This window comes from Heloderma suspectum, chromosome 3, assembly GCF_057233095.1.
Source record: "Heloderma suspectum isolate Gila_16-S chromosome 3, 16-S_ref, whole genome shotgun sequence".
In the NCBI taxonomy this organism is placed as follows: Eukaryota; Metazoa; Chordata; class Lepidosauria; order Squamata; family Helodermatidae; genus Heloderma; species Heloderma suspectum.
Window position 1 is genome coordinate 245663767 of NC_139460.1, and position 16042 is coordinate 245679808.

General features: G+C 42.1%; 2 protein-coding genes across 2 annotated transcripts in view; both read left to right on the forward strand.

Annotated features, from left to right (window-relative positions):
* Positions 1 to 12986, forward strand: part of LOC146350984 (uncharacterized) — a 140716-nt gene extending 127730 nt beyond the window's left edge. Inside the window, exon 3 of the mRNA XM_084846120.1 lies at positions 10980 to 12986. Coding sequence (XP_084702246.1) covers positions 10980 to 11301 — 322 coding nt within the window. The 3' untranslated portion in view covers positions 11302 to 12986. The remainder of the gene's footprint in view (positions 1 to 10979) is intronic.
* On the forward strand, positions 11304 to 15426 carry LOC146350985 (uncharacterized). The gene is made up of 2 exons (XM_084845666.1): positions 11304 to 12027; positions 15347 to 15426. The coding sequence occupies exons 1-2, from the start codon at positions 11304 to 11306 to the stop codon at positions 15424 to 15426; spliced, it is 804 nt and encodes a 267-aa protein (XP_084701792.1).
* Positions 15427 to 16042: the final 616 nt, after the last annotated feature.

Consider the following 16042-nt stretch of genomic DNA (forward strand, 5'->3'; position numbering starts at 1 on the left):
CCTGCGTAGCTCTTTGAGCACTTGACATGCAGCCTATAAATGCCTAGTACTGCTGAGAAGAAACAATTAGTCAAAAAGTAAGAGGTGTCATAGTCACCCTACTCATGGGACATTAAACATTTCTGAGATAAAATATATTTCAAAAACCCTTCCATAAAGGTTTCACTCAGAAAGTGGAATGGAGCTCAAATCAGAGCATCAGATGCATTGAACAGCTGGTGAGGAGGTGGTATCAAGGCCTACATATGTCTAATATATAATTAAACACAGGCAATTACCTTGAGATTAGCAATCTATAGCACATGAGTCAGGAGGGCAGGGGGAATTTATTTAGTCTTTCCAGAGCCTCCCAGGTTGTAACCTGGATTCCAGAGTTGTTGTAGCGGAGATTCGAATGACACTCAAGCCAAACAGGGATGCTTTGGGGGCTCTTTTATTTTTATTTGGCAATAGCCCTACACTGCTCCTATTAGGCATTAGCAGCTAACAGTCGTCTCGGCACTGACTTAGAAACACTCATCCAAATTGACATTGACAGGGTGAGATAGGGACAAAGCTTAACAAGGGAAGCAGGTGCACTGGCAAAAAATGGATTAGCCTGACCTCTGTTCACTCATAAAGGATTTAACCATTGCTCTCATATCTCTAAACAATAAGCCTGGCTTTAGGTCAAGCAAAAAATGGGAAGAGAATCACCCAGTTCTCAGGGGCTTCCTTTTTTTTGTTCTGCTTCAGAGTTCAGTATATGGTTTCAGCTGCTGTCGGCTAGGACTGCCTCTCGGCTACTGGTTTATGCAAGTTTCTCCGGGCTAGCTTTGCACTGAAGGTTGGAGAAAGTATGGAAGTCCTCTTGCTGCTGCTTGTACAAATATCAGTAAAAGGGACTTGCATAAGAGGTTGCTGGATTGTCTTGGTATGGATGCTCATGCGGTGGGGGGGCGCAGAATCATGGGTACCACCCATGTCAGCAATGTTGTAGAAATGTAGTTCCCCCCTTAAACTACATAAAGGTGCTGAGTGGGAAAGAATCAGGGCTCCACTGTTGTATATTTTAAGGGGAATGTAGATTTGAAACCCACCTGCTCCCTTCATAAGTCAAGAGTGTGTATTTGATACTCCAGACTTCTGTACTGTACTTCTGTGCTCCAAATGTTTTGTAAAACAGAGCCCATATTTGGACTTAGGACAAATGACTTTAAGGCCACAGATATTGCTTCCACACAGCTATCTTTTGTTTTTCAAATTAAGCAGTGGACTTTTAAACTCGAAAAAGATTGTAGCAGCAATTCTAGAAACAGAAGCACATTAGAACAAAACCCTGCCCTCTGAGCCTTACTATTTTTGGTTAATATTAACAATAACAGCAACAACAACAACAACATTTATAAAGTGTTTTTATATTGCTAGCTGTGCAATGCCAGGGCATCCTTTGTTCTTTCTTCCTTTGTTCTTAAATCACCCTTTATTTGAAGCCTTTCTATATATCTCACTCAGACAGTTGATTCAATTAATACAGAAGATGCAGGAGCAAACAAATGTAGATTGCAAGCATTCTATTTTGCTGATAAAATTGACAACTTCAAAATATTTTGCATATCTTTAAAGGAACACTTTCAGATCCAGTACCCATAATACACGGGATCACACAGGAATGTCTTCTTGCTCCATTTCTTTTTAAAAATTTATATCGGTAAGGTTGTGGGAGAATGGGAAGATCCTGATCTCCCCCCGCTCCTTTCATTCATTACATTCTTGACTGCCATCAGGAAGATATTTTGTTATATGCAGACGACATAGTGTTGTTATCTATGCAAAAATGTGATTAAGCAGAATGATGCAAAACTTTTAGTATTGTAAGGTAGAGTTCCTTTATGTTAGTTTCTGGAAGATCAAAACGGTAATCTTTTTTTGTAATTCCAAAAAATATAAATGAAATATAGCTGAAAATTCCATTGAACAAATTACTACTTTTCAATACTTTGGAATAGTTTTTGCTTCTAATCAATAGTAGTTGAAATATTTTCAGAATATTAAATTAAATGCTTCTTGACCATCATATGCCTTTATTAGATTTACAAAAACAAATACTGAGAATTTGGTTGTTGCTATGAATCAGGTATTCATAGGAAAAGTTATGTGCTTTGTTACACATAACAGAACTTATGGAGTGGGGAAGGTTGAGATTTTAGAAATCATTACATGGTGTTACATGTACCTTCTTCAACCCCAGTAGCACTTGTCCATGCAGAACTAGGTTAATTACCTATAGAAATTAAAATTCATTTTGAAACTATCTGGTATTGATGTAAACTGGTTTTTTTTTCAATAGAACAAAATAGATTAACATGTTTGTGCATTAAGGAGGAAATCTAAAAACTTGCAAGTTGGCTGTCCAACATGAAGATGTTGGCTGAATCACTTTGGTTACAGTATCATTTAGCATTTGATGAGTTGATTGCTAATATCCTTGTGGCTTTGTCTACAATTCAGAATAGAATTCAGAGTTCTTTTAGGCAAGGAGACTTGGAAGCTCTTCTACTCATGGCACAGGAACCATCAGCCATGTCAATATATTGAAATTACCAATGTGTTCAACAAATATTTATTGGTTATAGTTTATTTCCTGTATTAAGCATTTGCATTCTTAAGGCTTCAGACCCTTGGAGAGACAAACGTAAGTGTGTGGCCCTGGTCAAATTGAGGATGGATTTATTTGTTGAGATTCCCCTTGTACTATGATATAAGGGGGAAATGGTAGGTGTGTCTTTTATGTAACATTTTAAACTGTTCTGTTTTAGAGAAGAGTGTAATGCTTTCAGAAGGGGAAGTTCCAAATATCCCTATTTGCATGTCTACTTTTCCTTATGCAGCTGCAAAAATTAGGTCTTGTGTAAATTAATTCACAGTGCAATCCTAGACATGTCTAGTAAAAAGTAAGTAAACAATTTTGAATGGTGAAGGAACTATTATTTATTTATTTTGTTTGTTTATTATATTTCTACACCACCCATTAGCCAAAGCTCTCTGGGCGGTTCACAAGACAAGCTTAAAACCATAAAATATAATAACATAATAAAACAATTATAAAACCGTAAGTTTAAAACAGAATAAAACTAAAGAACTAACCAAGACAAAAGCCAGCAGCATGGCATTACATGACATCTGGATCTTGGGAAGGTTATGTTGGAACCTATGATGGCCTGCTGTGATACATTTGCTAGGATAAAGTCTCTCAGATTTGCTCCAGCTTTGACATCATTATATATTAATTTATTATTTCTAAATTTATGAATTGCATTGCAGCCCAAACTGGCACCCCAAGGTGACTTATAATTAAAACTCAAAGCAATGTACAAACATTTTAAAAATGTAAAACTTCCAAACAATTTGAAAACTTTTAAAGCAATTTGAAACTTTAAAAACAAGGTTTAAACTTTCAAACACCACCAGCAACAGAATTAGCAGGAGAAAATCTTAAAAGTAGATTATTGATTGATACAGTTCCTGTGGAGGTGTCCCAAGCACCATCTGGTCTGATTTTATGAGATCTGTTTCAATTGTTGTGGCCCGAGAATGTGGACACAGCATTTGGAGAAGTTAGTCCAATCATGCGTATTCTTGACCTTTGCCCATTTTAGCTAGTTACATCAAGCTGAGGGGAGTTGACTGAGTGTGTCCTGGAGGTCAAAGAGTCCATGGCCCTGGTTGCCTCGAAGGACACCACTTCTTAAGAAACCATCACTGGACCCAGATGATTGCAGTAACTGTCATCCAGTCGTGACTATCTGCTTTTTGAGCAAGGTGCCCCAAATCCCTCCTTTGCTGGGAGACAGACAGAAAGAATACAATCCCATTGACTTTCTTTGATCTTTCAGTGGCTTTTGATACCATCACTCATGGTATCTTGTTAGTCCAATTCTGTGGGTTGGGGTTGGAGGCCACAGTGATACAGTGGTTCCACTCATACATGTAGGATTGGTTTCATGGGGGGCGAAGGGTCCCTGGCATTTGAGCTGTGGAATCCTGCAAAGCTGGGTATGAGATTTGGAAGGCCTAGTTCTAGTCTTGAGAGTCCTGAGAATGAGAATGCCCAGGAAAAAGTGAATAAATTCTTGGACCTTTCTTTCTCTGAATCCCAGGTAAATAGGCATTATCTTTGTTGGGTTTCTCTCATTAGATCTAGTCAAGGACATTGCTCGTGGTTTGACTAAACCTCTTCATGATGAATCCACTGGTGAAAGGCAACTTCAAAGAATGGCATTCAGTGCAGTATAGCTCCCTGTGATGCTTTAGGATGGAGTACAGTGTTTTTTTACTAGTTCCTTCGCTGAAAAAGTTTTGATAAGATAAATCCGTTAGAACAATTAAGCATGGGTCTGCAGGCCACACTTACAGTTACATGTTCTTTGATGGAAGTTGGAAAACTAACTCTTATTCCTCTTGTTACAGTAAAGAACATGGATTCAGTAATGTGTTATACATGGGGCTGCCTTTGAAAGCAGTTTGGAAGCTCCAACTACTACAGAATACAACTGTTAGAATTCTGTCTGATTTGCTTTAGGTGGAGTCATATTATATCAGTTCTGAAGGAGCTAGGTTGGCTGCCTATTCATTACTTTGCCAAATTCAAGGTGCTGGTGCTTATCCCAAAAGCCCTAAAGGGTTTGGGATCCAAATATCTGAAGGAGCACCTCCACCCATATTAACCTGTCCATGCATTACGGTCATCAGAAGTGGCCCTCCTCTGTTATGTGCAAACCCTGCACTATGGTTTAACTATAGGTTGTTAATCATGAACAACTCAGAATTCACAACCCAACTACAAACCACGGGTTCTCTTCCTGGGTTGTTTGTTAACCACTGATAGTTAAACCATAGTGCAGGGTTTGCATGTAATGACAACCCACGCTTCAACAACTCACGATTCAATGGCAACTCACAATTCAACCCATACACAACCCATACTCAGGGTTACTGTTATGTGCAAACCAGGCCAAACTTGGTCTCTCTCAGTCTATTGTTTCTGTTCACATACAGACCAAGATTATATTACCTTAGCTAGGAATGCTGGGTGGGGGGAAAGAATGCCCCCTTTCAGGTATTTCCCAGCTTGTCAGAAGACTTAAGGAAGGTCATCTAACAATTAGCTCCCATGGAAACACACCACTGGAATATTCTTGCCTACTAATGTTATAGAAATTTCAGTTGTCATATGTCTGTTATCCTATGATTTTATAAGCTAAACTATGTCTATTCTACCTCAGTGTGAGACTGCCATGCTAGACAAAGACACAGCGCCTTATCAGAGACTCAGGAATGCCAAGAATGTGTTTACTAGGGTACAAGGCTACCTCTCTGCGCATGCCTAAATATGTAAAAGGTGCTGTCTGTTTTTTGTTTCCCTCTCAGCTAGACAAAGAGATTAGTACAGCGCAGGCGTAAGACAGCCCCCAAAGGTCTTGCCTATATAAACTTTTGGATCACATCACTTGATTGTGACCTTTGTTGGAGCATTAGCCCCAAGGGTTGCCTTATTCTGCAGAATAAAATCGTGTTGGACCAGATTTCTGCCTCCTCTCGTTCTTGGTAAACTAATTGGAAAGTCTACCAGGGAAAAGAACACAATTTTTGTAACAAATTTGGCGACCCAGATGGGACGCCCTGTGTGACCTGGGAGCTGGGCAAACGCTGGATCAACCCAAGCGGAGGGCGCCCTGGACCTTGTTTGGTTCACCGTGAGGTTTGAGGCGGCTGTTGCCTGGCAACCCGGCTAGGAAAGGACTCCTGAAGAGATGAGGCGAGTGGCGGTCTTTGGAGGACAGGATGAAACGCAGTCTGACTTTGGGGTCGTTTGGAGGCTGAGCTACGAGGTAAGTCGGATCGCACTGTCTGGGCCATCTGGGGAGTGTAAATCTCCCATTGTCTAACTGAGCCTTGCTCAAGTAGCAGCAGTTGGACCAGAAAAAAAAAAAAACAGCCAGCAGGATGGGATTGAAACTTTCCATAGGAGAACATAGCCAAGACCCACTGGGATGCATGCTTAAGAATTTCAAGTTGTTTAAGTTAGATTATGGTGTCAAGATGACAAAAGATGAGCTCATAAAGTTTTGTAATGGGGAATGGGTAACATTTGGTGTTGGCTGGCCAACTGGGGGAAGCTGGGAGAAAAATGTTGTGTCCAAGGTATATAATAAAGTGATTGTTGATAACCATGGGGATCAGCTGCCTTATATTGATGCTTGGCAAATGTGGATATTGAAAAATCCTGACTGGATAAGAAAAGGTAAAGGTCAATATTGTAAAGCCATGATGGTTTGCTCCGAGGTGAAATCCAAGGTTCCTGTTCTCCCTGATTCAAGTCATATGGAAGGAGACCCTGCCCAAGGTGTGCTGAGTTTTTCCCATCCTATTCGGCCCATTAGGTTGGGAGGGGAGGTTGCTGGGGGAGGGAGGCCTCCCCCTCTGGAGAGCTCATCTGTTACATTTCTGCGTCTCACTCCCTCTGTGTTGAAAAGCCCTCCACCATATTCAGGTTTGTTAGAGGAAGCAAGAACAGCTGAAAAGGTTGTAAATCCTGAGGAAAGAGATTTATTTGAAGTCTTAAAGATTGTGGCAGAATCAGGAAGTAGAGAGGATATTTTGAATGTTGTGGAAAAAGTTGCGGATGTATATTCGCCCCCTCTTTTGAGATCTACAGCCAGAAAGGGCTCATATGAGTGCAAGATGACAAAGGTGGGAAGACAGCTCCCCCTGTGGGAAGTAGTTGGCCCTAATGGACAGGCTCTTGTTTATGTGCCATTCACTACATCTGATTGGAGGAATCAGAACCCTTCCTTAAGGGAGGATCCTCAGAAGATGTACAGGCTGTTTGAATCTATTTTCCGAAGTCATAATCCTACCTGGGGAGATGTGCAAACCATGTTAAATGAACTTTTAACTCCAGATGAAAAGCGGATGGTAGAAACACAAGCCTTAAGGCAAGCCCAGACTGAGAACGGAGCTGGTGGACCACTCCCAGCCCAGGCATTGCCAGATCAGGAGCCGGGTTGGCAGGCTGGGTCAGAAGAGCTGATCCGCTACAGGTGGCTCATTTTACATGGAGTTCAAACTGCAGTCCCCAAGACTACAAATTTAAGCAAATTATATGAAGTCCGGCAGGGACTGACTGAGGACCCTAGTGCATACCTGCAGAGGTTGTTTGATGCATTCCGTCAGTATAGTGATATTAACCCTGACGCTCAAGAGAATTTAAGGATGGTTAACATGATGTTTATTGCTCAAGCAGCAACAGACATTAAGAGAAAGTTGCAGAAGACTGATGGGGCAGCAGCAATGCCCCTGCCCCAGTTGATGGAGATTGTTTATAAGGTGTTTGTGAATCGTGAGAAAGTAGAGAAGAAGGAAGCAGATAAGAAGGGCAGACAGAACGCAGCTTTGATTGCAATGGCAATCACAGGGCAAGTCCCTGATTGGGCAGATAAAGGTTTGAAGAAGGATTTTGGGACTCAGAGAAAGCTGCGTTTGGGAAGAGATGAATGTGCTTACTGTAAAGAGAAGGGACATTGGCGAAAAGACTGCCCAAAGCGAAAGGGGGAGAAGAAGGGGGCAATGGTGGCCATGGAAGGAGAAGGATCAGATTGATGGGGACCAGGGTCCGAGACCTCCACCCTGAAGAGCTGCCTGGCTCTGAAGGACCCTCTGGTTACAATAAGGGTGGAGGGAAGAGAAATAATGGGACTTATTGACACTGGAGCAACTTATTCCATGCTGCCAAAAGCACAAAAGCCACAAATTAATAAAGATAAAACCGTAATAATTGAAGGGATCGAAGGCCAACCCACTAAGGTCCCTTATACTTTTCCCCTTCTCACGAAGGTTGGAAGTTGTCATTTGGAGCATGAATTTGTTGTGTCTGAAAGGTGCCCAGTTGCACTTCTTGGACGGGACTTGTTGACAAAGTTACAAGCAGAATTTTTTTTTCGAGATGACAGGATGGTTGTTAGGTTGCCAAAGCAACAAGGATCTAACTATCAAATGTGTTTGCAAGTTTATGTGGATGAGAACATGCGACAAACAGCAGATCACTACCGGGCAGCTGATGTGGCAAAAAGGGCCCCAGAAGATGTATGGGCAGGGAAGGCACCTGCAAGAGCAAAGTTTGTTAAGCCTGTGCAGATCAACCTTAAGCCTGGAGCTCAACCAGTAAAGATTAGATAATACCCCTTGTCACTAGAGGTCAGAAGGGGACTGAAACCTTTGATTGAAAAGTTTAAACGATATGGCTGGTTAAAAGAAGGAACTTCACCCTTTAATACTCCTATAATTGGGGTGAAGAAACCCCCCAAACCTGGAAAGGGGATTGAGTTCCGCTTAGTCCAAGACTTAAGGTCCGTCAACAATATTATCAGCGCGGATCATCCTGTGGTTCCAAACCCACACACCATTATAACCCAAATTCCCAAAGAAGCCAGATAGTTTTCAGTACTGGACTTAAAAGATGCGTTCTTTTCAATCCCTTTACATAAGGAAAGTCAGAAAATATTTGCATTTGAATGGGAAGATCCCGATACCCATATTAAGGTTCAGCTCTTATGGACCGTCCTTCCGCAGGGACTGACCATGAGCCCAACAATCTTCATGGGTGCATTGCAAAATGACCTGAGGCAATGGAAAGAGGACCGGCCGTGGGTATCCTTGCTTCAATATTCAGATGACCTTCTTCTGGCCACCCAGACAGAGGACTCATGTGCTGAAGCGACTATCTCCCACCTGCAAGAATTGAACTTGAAAGGCTATAAAGTGTCAAGAGAAAAGGCTCAGATTTGCCAGACCCATGTCACCTTCTTGGGCTACCTGATTCGGAAGGGAACCAGAGACCTAAGCACTGCTCGGTTGGACGTCATACAGAAGACACCGAGGCCTAAAGACCCTCGAGAGTTGCGAGCCTTCCTTGGGCTCACTGGGTTTTGTAGAATGTGGATACCTGATTATGGGGGGAAGGCGAAGCCCCTGTATGAAGCTTTGACAAAGGAAAATATCATCCACTGGAAATGGACAAATGAAATGGAAAAGGCTTTTCTTGAGCTGAAGCAAGCCTTGGTGTCGCCACCCGCTCTGGCCTTACCAGATCCTAACAAACCGTACCAGCTCTATGTACATGAAAATAAAGGAGTGGCATCAGGGGTTTTGACCCAAAGGACAGGTCCTTCCTGGAGACCTATAGGATACTACTCCAAGACTCTGGATCCAACTGCAAAGGGATGGCCTGCTTGCTTGAGGGCTGTGGCAGCAACTGTGCTTTTAGTGGAAGAAGCCCAGAAAATTGCCATGGGAGCAGATATGGAGGTGCATACTCCTCATGGCGTACCTCAGATCCTGGGAAGCAATGGAGATACATTTTTGAATCCGTCACGCCAGTCACGCTATGAGATTTCCCTGCTTTCAAGCCCAGGACTCACATATAAGAAGAGCAATCTTTTGAATCCTGCCACTTTGCTCCCTAAGCCAGATCTAAATTGTCATGACTGTTTAGAGATTTTGAGTCATGTGACTCTGATCAGGCCTGACCTCACTGATTCCTTATTACCAAAGCCAGACCTTGAGGTGTTGGTAGATGGCTCCAGCTGTGTGATAGATGGAAAAAGATACACAGGATGTGCAGTAGTAACTCTCGAGAAGGCCTTATGGAAAGAGCGTCTTCCCAGCCATTGGTCAGCACAAGAAGCAGAACTAACAGCTTTGACTCGAGCCCTAGAAATAGGAGAAGGAAAAAAAATAAATATCTTTACAGATTCGCGATATGCTTTCAGCACGGTACATGCAAATGGAGTGCTGTGGAAAGAAAGGGGCTTCATTACTGCTTCAGGACAGAGGATTGCAAATGGATCCCAGATCATGAAACTTTTAGATGCCCTGATGAAGCCAAAAGAAGTCGCTGTGATGCACGTGAAGGCGCATGGGAAGAGTGCCAATCCCGAAGAAAGAAGAGGCAATGCTTTGGCAGATAAGGCTGCAAAGGAAGCCGCACGGATGGGAGGTGAGGAGGTGCATTACGAAGGAGCCCTAATCCCATATTTGAGTACAGATTTGGTTCCAGTCTACTCTCCAGCTGAGCATGAGAGAACTCTTGAATACAAGGCAAAGCAAACTGAAGATGGATGGTGGATAGTCCCAGGAGGCAAAGTGTTCATACGCAAGCCTCTCTTGAGCTTTATAGTGAGAGACTTGCACCAGGCTACACATTTAGGAGGAATTGCAATGGGGGATTTGCTTGTGAGACACATTGTGGCCCCAGAATTGTATGTTGAGGCCCAGAGAGCGGTGGCTAATTGCGCTTTGTGCCTCAAAAATAACCCAAAGACGTCCAAACCCCCAGCTCAAATGGGAGGTCGCCCATGGGCTTACTATCCTTTCCAAAGACTTCAAATCGATTTTTCAGAGTTGCCCCGGACTCATGGATATCGATACTTATTAGTAATAGTAGACCAATTGACTGGGTGGGTTGAGGCTTACCCCACTCGCACAGCCACTGCACAAATAGTAGCCAAGATCCTGTTAAAAGAAGTAGTCCCTAGGTTCTTGTTACCTGAAGAAATTGAATCGGATCAGGGACCCCATTTTGTTGGACGGGTGACGCAAGCAGTGGCTCAGGCACTACAAATCAACTGGAAACTACACTCCCCTTGGAGGCCTCAATCTTCAGGTCAAGTTGAGAGGATGAATTGCACCCTAAAGTCAATGCTTACTAAAATTTGCTCAGAGACTAAGTTGAAATGGCCACAGGCCTTGCCAATCGTCTTAACTCGAATACGGTGCACCCCCAGGGGAAGTATTAAATTGACACCCTTTGAAATGTTATATGGGCGCCCACCTCGGATATTACCTATGGCTGATAGTTTAAATGTAAACTTGGAAGTAGGGGCTTTAGAGATCCAAAAATATGTTACTGCTTTGCAGTCTGTTTTGTCTTGTCTTCACAGGTTTGCAGCACCATATCAATCCTTGCCTTTGGATGCTCCAGTGCATAATTTCAGTCCTGGTGATTGGGTGTTGATCCGGTCCTGGAAAGATGAACCACTTACTGAGAAGTGGAAGGGTCCATTCCAGGTTCTACTCACCACTCACACGGCTGTAAAAGTTGCTGGAGGAAAGAAGTGGATCCATCACACCCGCATAAAGGCATCACCTGCACCAGAGAGGGTCACACCGGAAGCTGACCCACCTGAAGGCCACCATTGGAGCAGCAAACCACTAGAGGGACTAAAGTATTTGTTCAGGAGAGAGCAGTCTCCTGATGCTTAAACATGCATGCTACTCTTTCCTTCTTAAGTCTAGTTGTTTTAACACTTCCTACTCAGATAAAAGGAAACTGGTTTAAGAGACATGCTGAGCATATGTTTAAGCAAAACGGGGAGAATTCTATTCTTTACTATGAGCACCCATCAACTGTCAGAGACTTCACTTTGTTGCCTGCCTTGATCAGAGAACCGCAGGTAATAGTTGGAGCTCTACAGAAAGAGGGTACTCTCTTCTCGAGAGTCCCTGATGAATTAAGCAAAACTGAGTTTCGAAAGTTCAAATTCCAGACTTACACCAAGAGAATGTGTTTTTGTTGTCAACATTCTGGTGCTTGGAATAATAAAACCCTTAATTATAACAAGGCTAAACCTCTTCTAGATGGGTTGAGAAATTATTCACAGTGCACCGATAGGTTTTGGCTTTGGGGAAGTTTTAATTCCTCCTATTCTTCTTCCATTAATCTCGGTGACACTGATTTTGGCAGTCTTTACCCCGAGTACCCTATGTTCTCTCCCAATTATTCTGGGATAGGTAGCATATGCTCAGGTTGGCAGATGAGAGATCCCAATCTGTGGTTTTTCTTCAATGGATGGGCTACCAATTACCACCCTGGAAATTACCAGTGTGTAGGGGTTGGGTATCTCACCATCCCGGTACAAGTGGTGAAACCTCAATCTAGAAGGAAAAAGAAAGAGGTTGGAGGGATGGGGCAACTTGTAGGACAGATGGGTAAGAACTGTGATGACACTGTAATAATTGGAAAACAACTGTCAGATTCAGAACCAAACAGGGTAGGGGGTGGGCTAGTTACAGGATTGCTTACCCTGGGTTCATACCCAGGAATTATTGCACAAGAAAATAGAAAAAGCATCCTAGGCCTCACTTGCCATTTAGAAAAGACCATCAATGCCACAGCCATAATGGTAAGCGGGCCATGCAATCTGAAATGGAAGATCTCAGCCAGCTAGTGGCCCAGTATCGGTTTGTTTTAGATTATCTCTTAGCACGCCAAGGTGGCTTCTACACCCTAGTGAAGCAAGGGTGTAGAGTAAAGTTCCATGATTTAAACAAAACCATAGAAGATGAAATCACCAAACTACAAGATATGATTGGACAGAATTATTAAGGAGCAAGTGATCCTTGGTTATGGTTGACTTCCTGGCTCCCTGATTTTGCATGGTTAAAACAACTTGTAATCAATGCAGTTTTGTTTGTTATGATACTATTGATGATGGTTTGTGCCTTTAAGTGTGTAGTCCACTGTTGGACCAAGGAGAGGTATGGGATTTAAGAAAAGTTTTTTGAGGGGGGAGTGTTATAGAAATTTCAGTTGTCATATGTCTGTTATCCTATGATTTTATAAGCTAAACTATGTCTATTCTACCTCAGTGTGAGACTGCCATGCTAGACAAAGACACAGCGCCTTATCAGAGACTCAGGAATGCCAAGAATGTGTTTACTAGGGTACAAGGCTACCTCTCTGCGCATGCCTAAATATGTAAAAGGTGCTGTCTGTTTTTTGTTTCCCTCTCAGCTAGACAAAGAGATTAGTACAGCGCAGGCGTAAGACAGCCCCCAAAGATCTTGCCTATATAAACTTTTGGATCACATCACTTGATTGTGACCTTTGTTGGAGCGTTAGCCCCAAGGGTTGCCTTATTCTGCAGAATAAAATCGTGTTGGACCAGATCTATGCCTCCTCTCGTTCTTGGTAAACTAATTGGAAAGTCTACCAGGGAAAAGAACACAATTTTTGTAACATTAACAGTGCTTCAGGAATGCAGCTTTGCATTAAAAATGTGTCGTTTTCAGCAGTGGGATGTGCATACTTCCCTCTGTGGGTTCTGCCCCGCCCCCGACCATCTGAAGTTGCCCACCCCTGCTTTGTGGCTTAGAACAGCCTTCCTCAACCTGCTGCCATCTAGATGTGTTGGACAACAACTTCTAACATCTCCAGCCAGCATAGTTATGCTGACTGAGGATGGTGGAAATTGTAGTCCAACACATCTGGACAGCAGCAGGTTGGGCAAGGCTGGTTAAATGCATTTTATTACAGCTACAGCATGTAGTTTAGGCATCAGTTCTCCATGTATACTTAATGCCAACTCTTCTTCCTACCCAGGCTTTTATTATGCATGTTTATCTGCAGTCCTCTCTTCCTCTGCCTTTAATCACCCTGCTTCCTAAAACTCTCTAGAGAACAAATAGAGAGGTGTGTATATTTATAAACTGAATAATGGGTGAATACCATGCTGCATTTACTGTGCTGTGTTTCCAGCTAAAGTACATTATTTCTACATGGCACAGTGTTGCAAGGCCTATGTTTAAAGCTAATGAACCACAGATAGACACTCGGAAAGTCAATTAACATGACTGCCTCCCCCTCCCATTAACTTGTATTTATATATTATTAATAATATAGAAATATGTGGCTCCTTTTGTAGTATATATACTTACACTACTGCTGAGCAGTGTATAAACTTAATTCATGCTAATGGCCCTGAACATTAATCTCATGAGTGTGACAACTCTGAAATCTAAGAGTTGTATGTTCCTTTAGGTAAGTAATGAAACTGTGTCTGCCACATGGTTGTTTATTTAGCTAAGTTCCACTCACTTTGCCTCACTGGACTCCACATTCTGCCTTTCTGCTGATCACATACAATGTAAAGTAAGGGTGACTTGTTGGACACTATATGATCTGCAGAGGAAAAACAATAATGAAAAATGGCAGTTTGTTAGGATATGCATAGCTGGGAATCTGTCAGAATTTGCACTGCAAGAAAAATCTGCACACTTTAGGAGTCAGAAATGTTTGGTATGCAAAAATAATTATTTGGAATTAAAGGTGCTAGCAATCAATGACAATTGCCACAGCTCTCTTTTCAAAAACATAGAGAATTAACAGAGTAAGATGACACCAAAGGTCATCTACCTCTCCCCTCTCTCCCTTGCAGCAATGTGCCTTGCATATCTGGCCAAGATGGATCTATTCATATCCCTTAACATTAATTTCTGCATGATGTACCATCATGGCAATTGCATCCAAATATGTCATGCAACATTGGAGGGCTAGACAGCTGCACCAGTCAGCACCTTTAGGCTTCCTTCTGGAAAATTGTTAGGCAAAGGTAGGATTGCCAGATCCAGTTCAAAAATAACAGGCATTCAAAAGCTGTTGTGTCAGAAATGAAGAACACACCTTAGGTCAGGGGTCCCCAATGTGGCACCCCAATGGTGCCTGTGAATGGACCCCCAATGTGATGCCCGCAGTCACGCCAAAATGATTTTTTTTATTTTTCCCATTTTTTAAATATACATAAATAGATTTGTATGAAATGTATACAACTTTCTAGCAATTATATATGGGCTGCATATATAAAGTGGACCAAATATTCAAATAAGCATCCATTTGAAGATAACGTCTATATGCCACCCTTTCAAATATTGGAAGTGTTGTAAGGTCCCCAATCCATTGCATTATAGGAGGTGAGTGTTTATCCTTCCAATGTTGTAATATTAGTCTTTTAGCTGTCAAAAGGGTGCAGAGAATCCATTTATGCTGACCATTTGTTAATTTCCGTGAAGCAGGTCAATAATTTAAAAGAGCTTGTACATCAATGAATATTAAAAATTGTTCCGGTACAAAATTTTTCAGTGTGATAACCTCCCCGCAAAAAGAAGCAACTACTGGACATTGCCAAACCATATGTTTTAAAAAAAGCATTATCTGTATGGCTTCTCCAGCAATTAGCTGAATTACACAATCCCTTATTAAAGAGAAGTTGTGGTGTCCAATAAACACAAAGCAAAAGTTTTTGTGGAATAAGACACAACCTAAGATCCATAGACGCGGAAGGTAGATGCCAAAGCACTGATCCACTGATTAGGTATTTTGTGGTGTTGCCCACAGCAGTATCCCAAATTTCCAAATGCACCCATGGGTCCAAAAAGTTTGGGGACCCCTGCCTTCTGTTATGCAGATCTATCAGGTTATGTGCTAAGGGTAATAATTTAATCTGTTTATTCTATTTATCTGTTCATTCAGTTTATGAGTCACTCCACAGCCAAAGCTCTCAGGGTGACACACACAACAAATACTACAAGACCAATGATGAAACACATTAAAAGAATTCAAAAGGAGCAACAACAATTCAAAACATTTTTTAAATATCAAAGCATCTACAACATGGGAAAGTGTGATTCCAAAATAGCTTTAAATACATCATTAAACATAATGGGCAGTATCCAACACTGCCACTGTGCCTCCACTCATTCCGTTGAGCCCATGGGACCAACTGCTCATGCAACAGGAACTAGAGCTTCCTAAAGCAACTCTGGAAACAAGTAGAAATGCTCATTTCCAGAACGGGACAAGTCAGGGGAGCTCTCTTCTGTGAGCTCTGCTGACATGTCCCCAAATGCTTCAGGAATGGCTAGCTTCCTGAAGTGCTAGTGGTACATCTCATTAGTGTGTGGGCATCATTGGATACTGTTGATTACAAGCAGTAGTTTAAAAAGGTTTTTTAAAGGCCTGGGAGAATAAAAAGATCTTCACTTGGTGCTCAAAAGTCAACAAAGTAGGTGCCAAGCAGATCTCTCTAGGGAAGGCATTCCTTAATCTGGGGGCCACCAAAGAAAAGATGGCCCCCAAATTTATTTAAAATAAAGAATAACCTTGACCATTTCAAGTTAGCAAGTAAAATAAAGAACAGCTTTTAAAATAGGGATTATGTGGCAATCC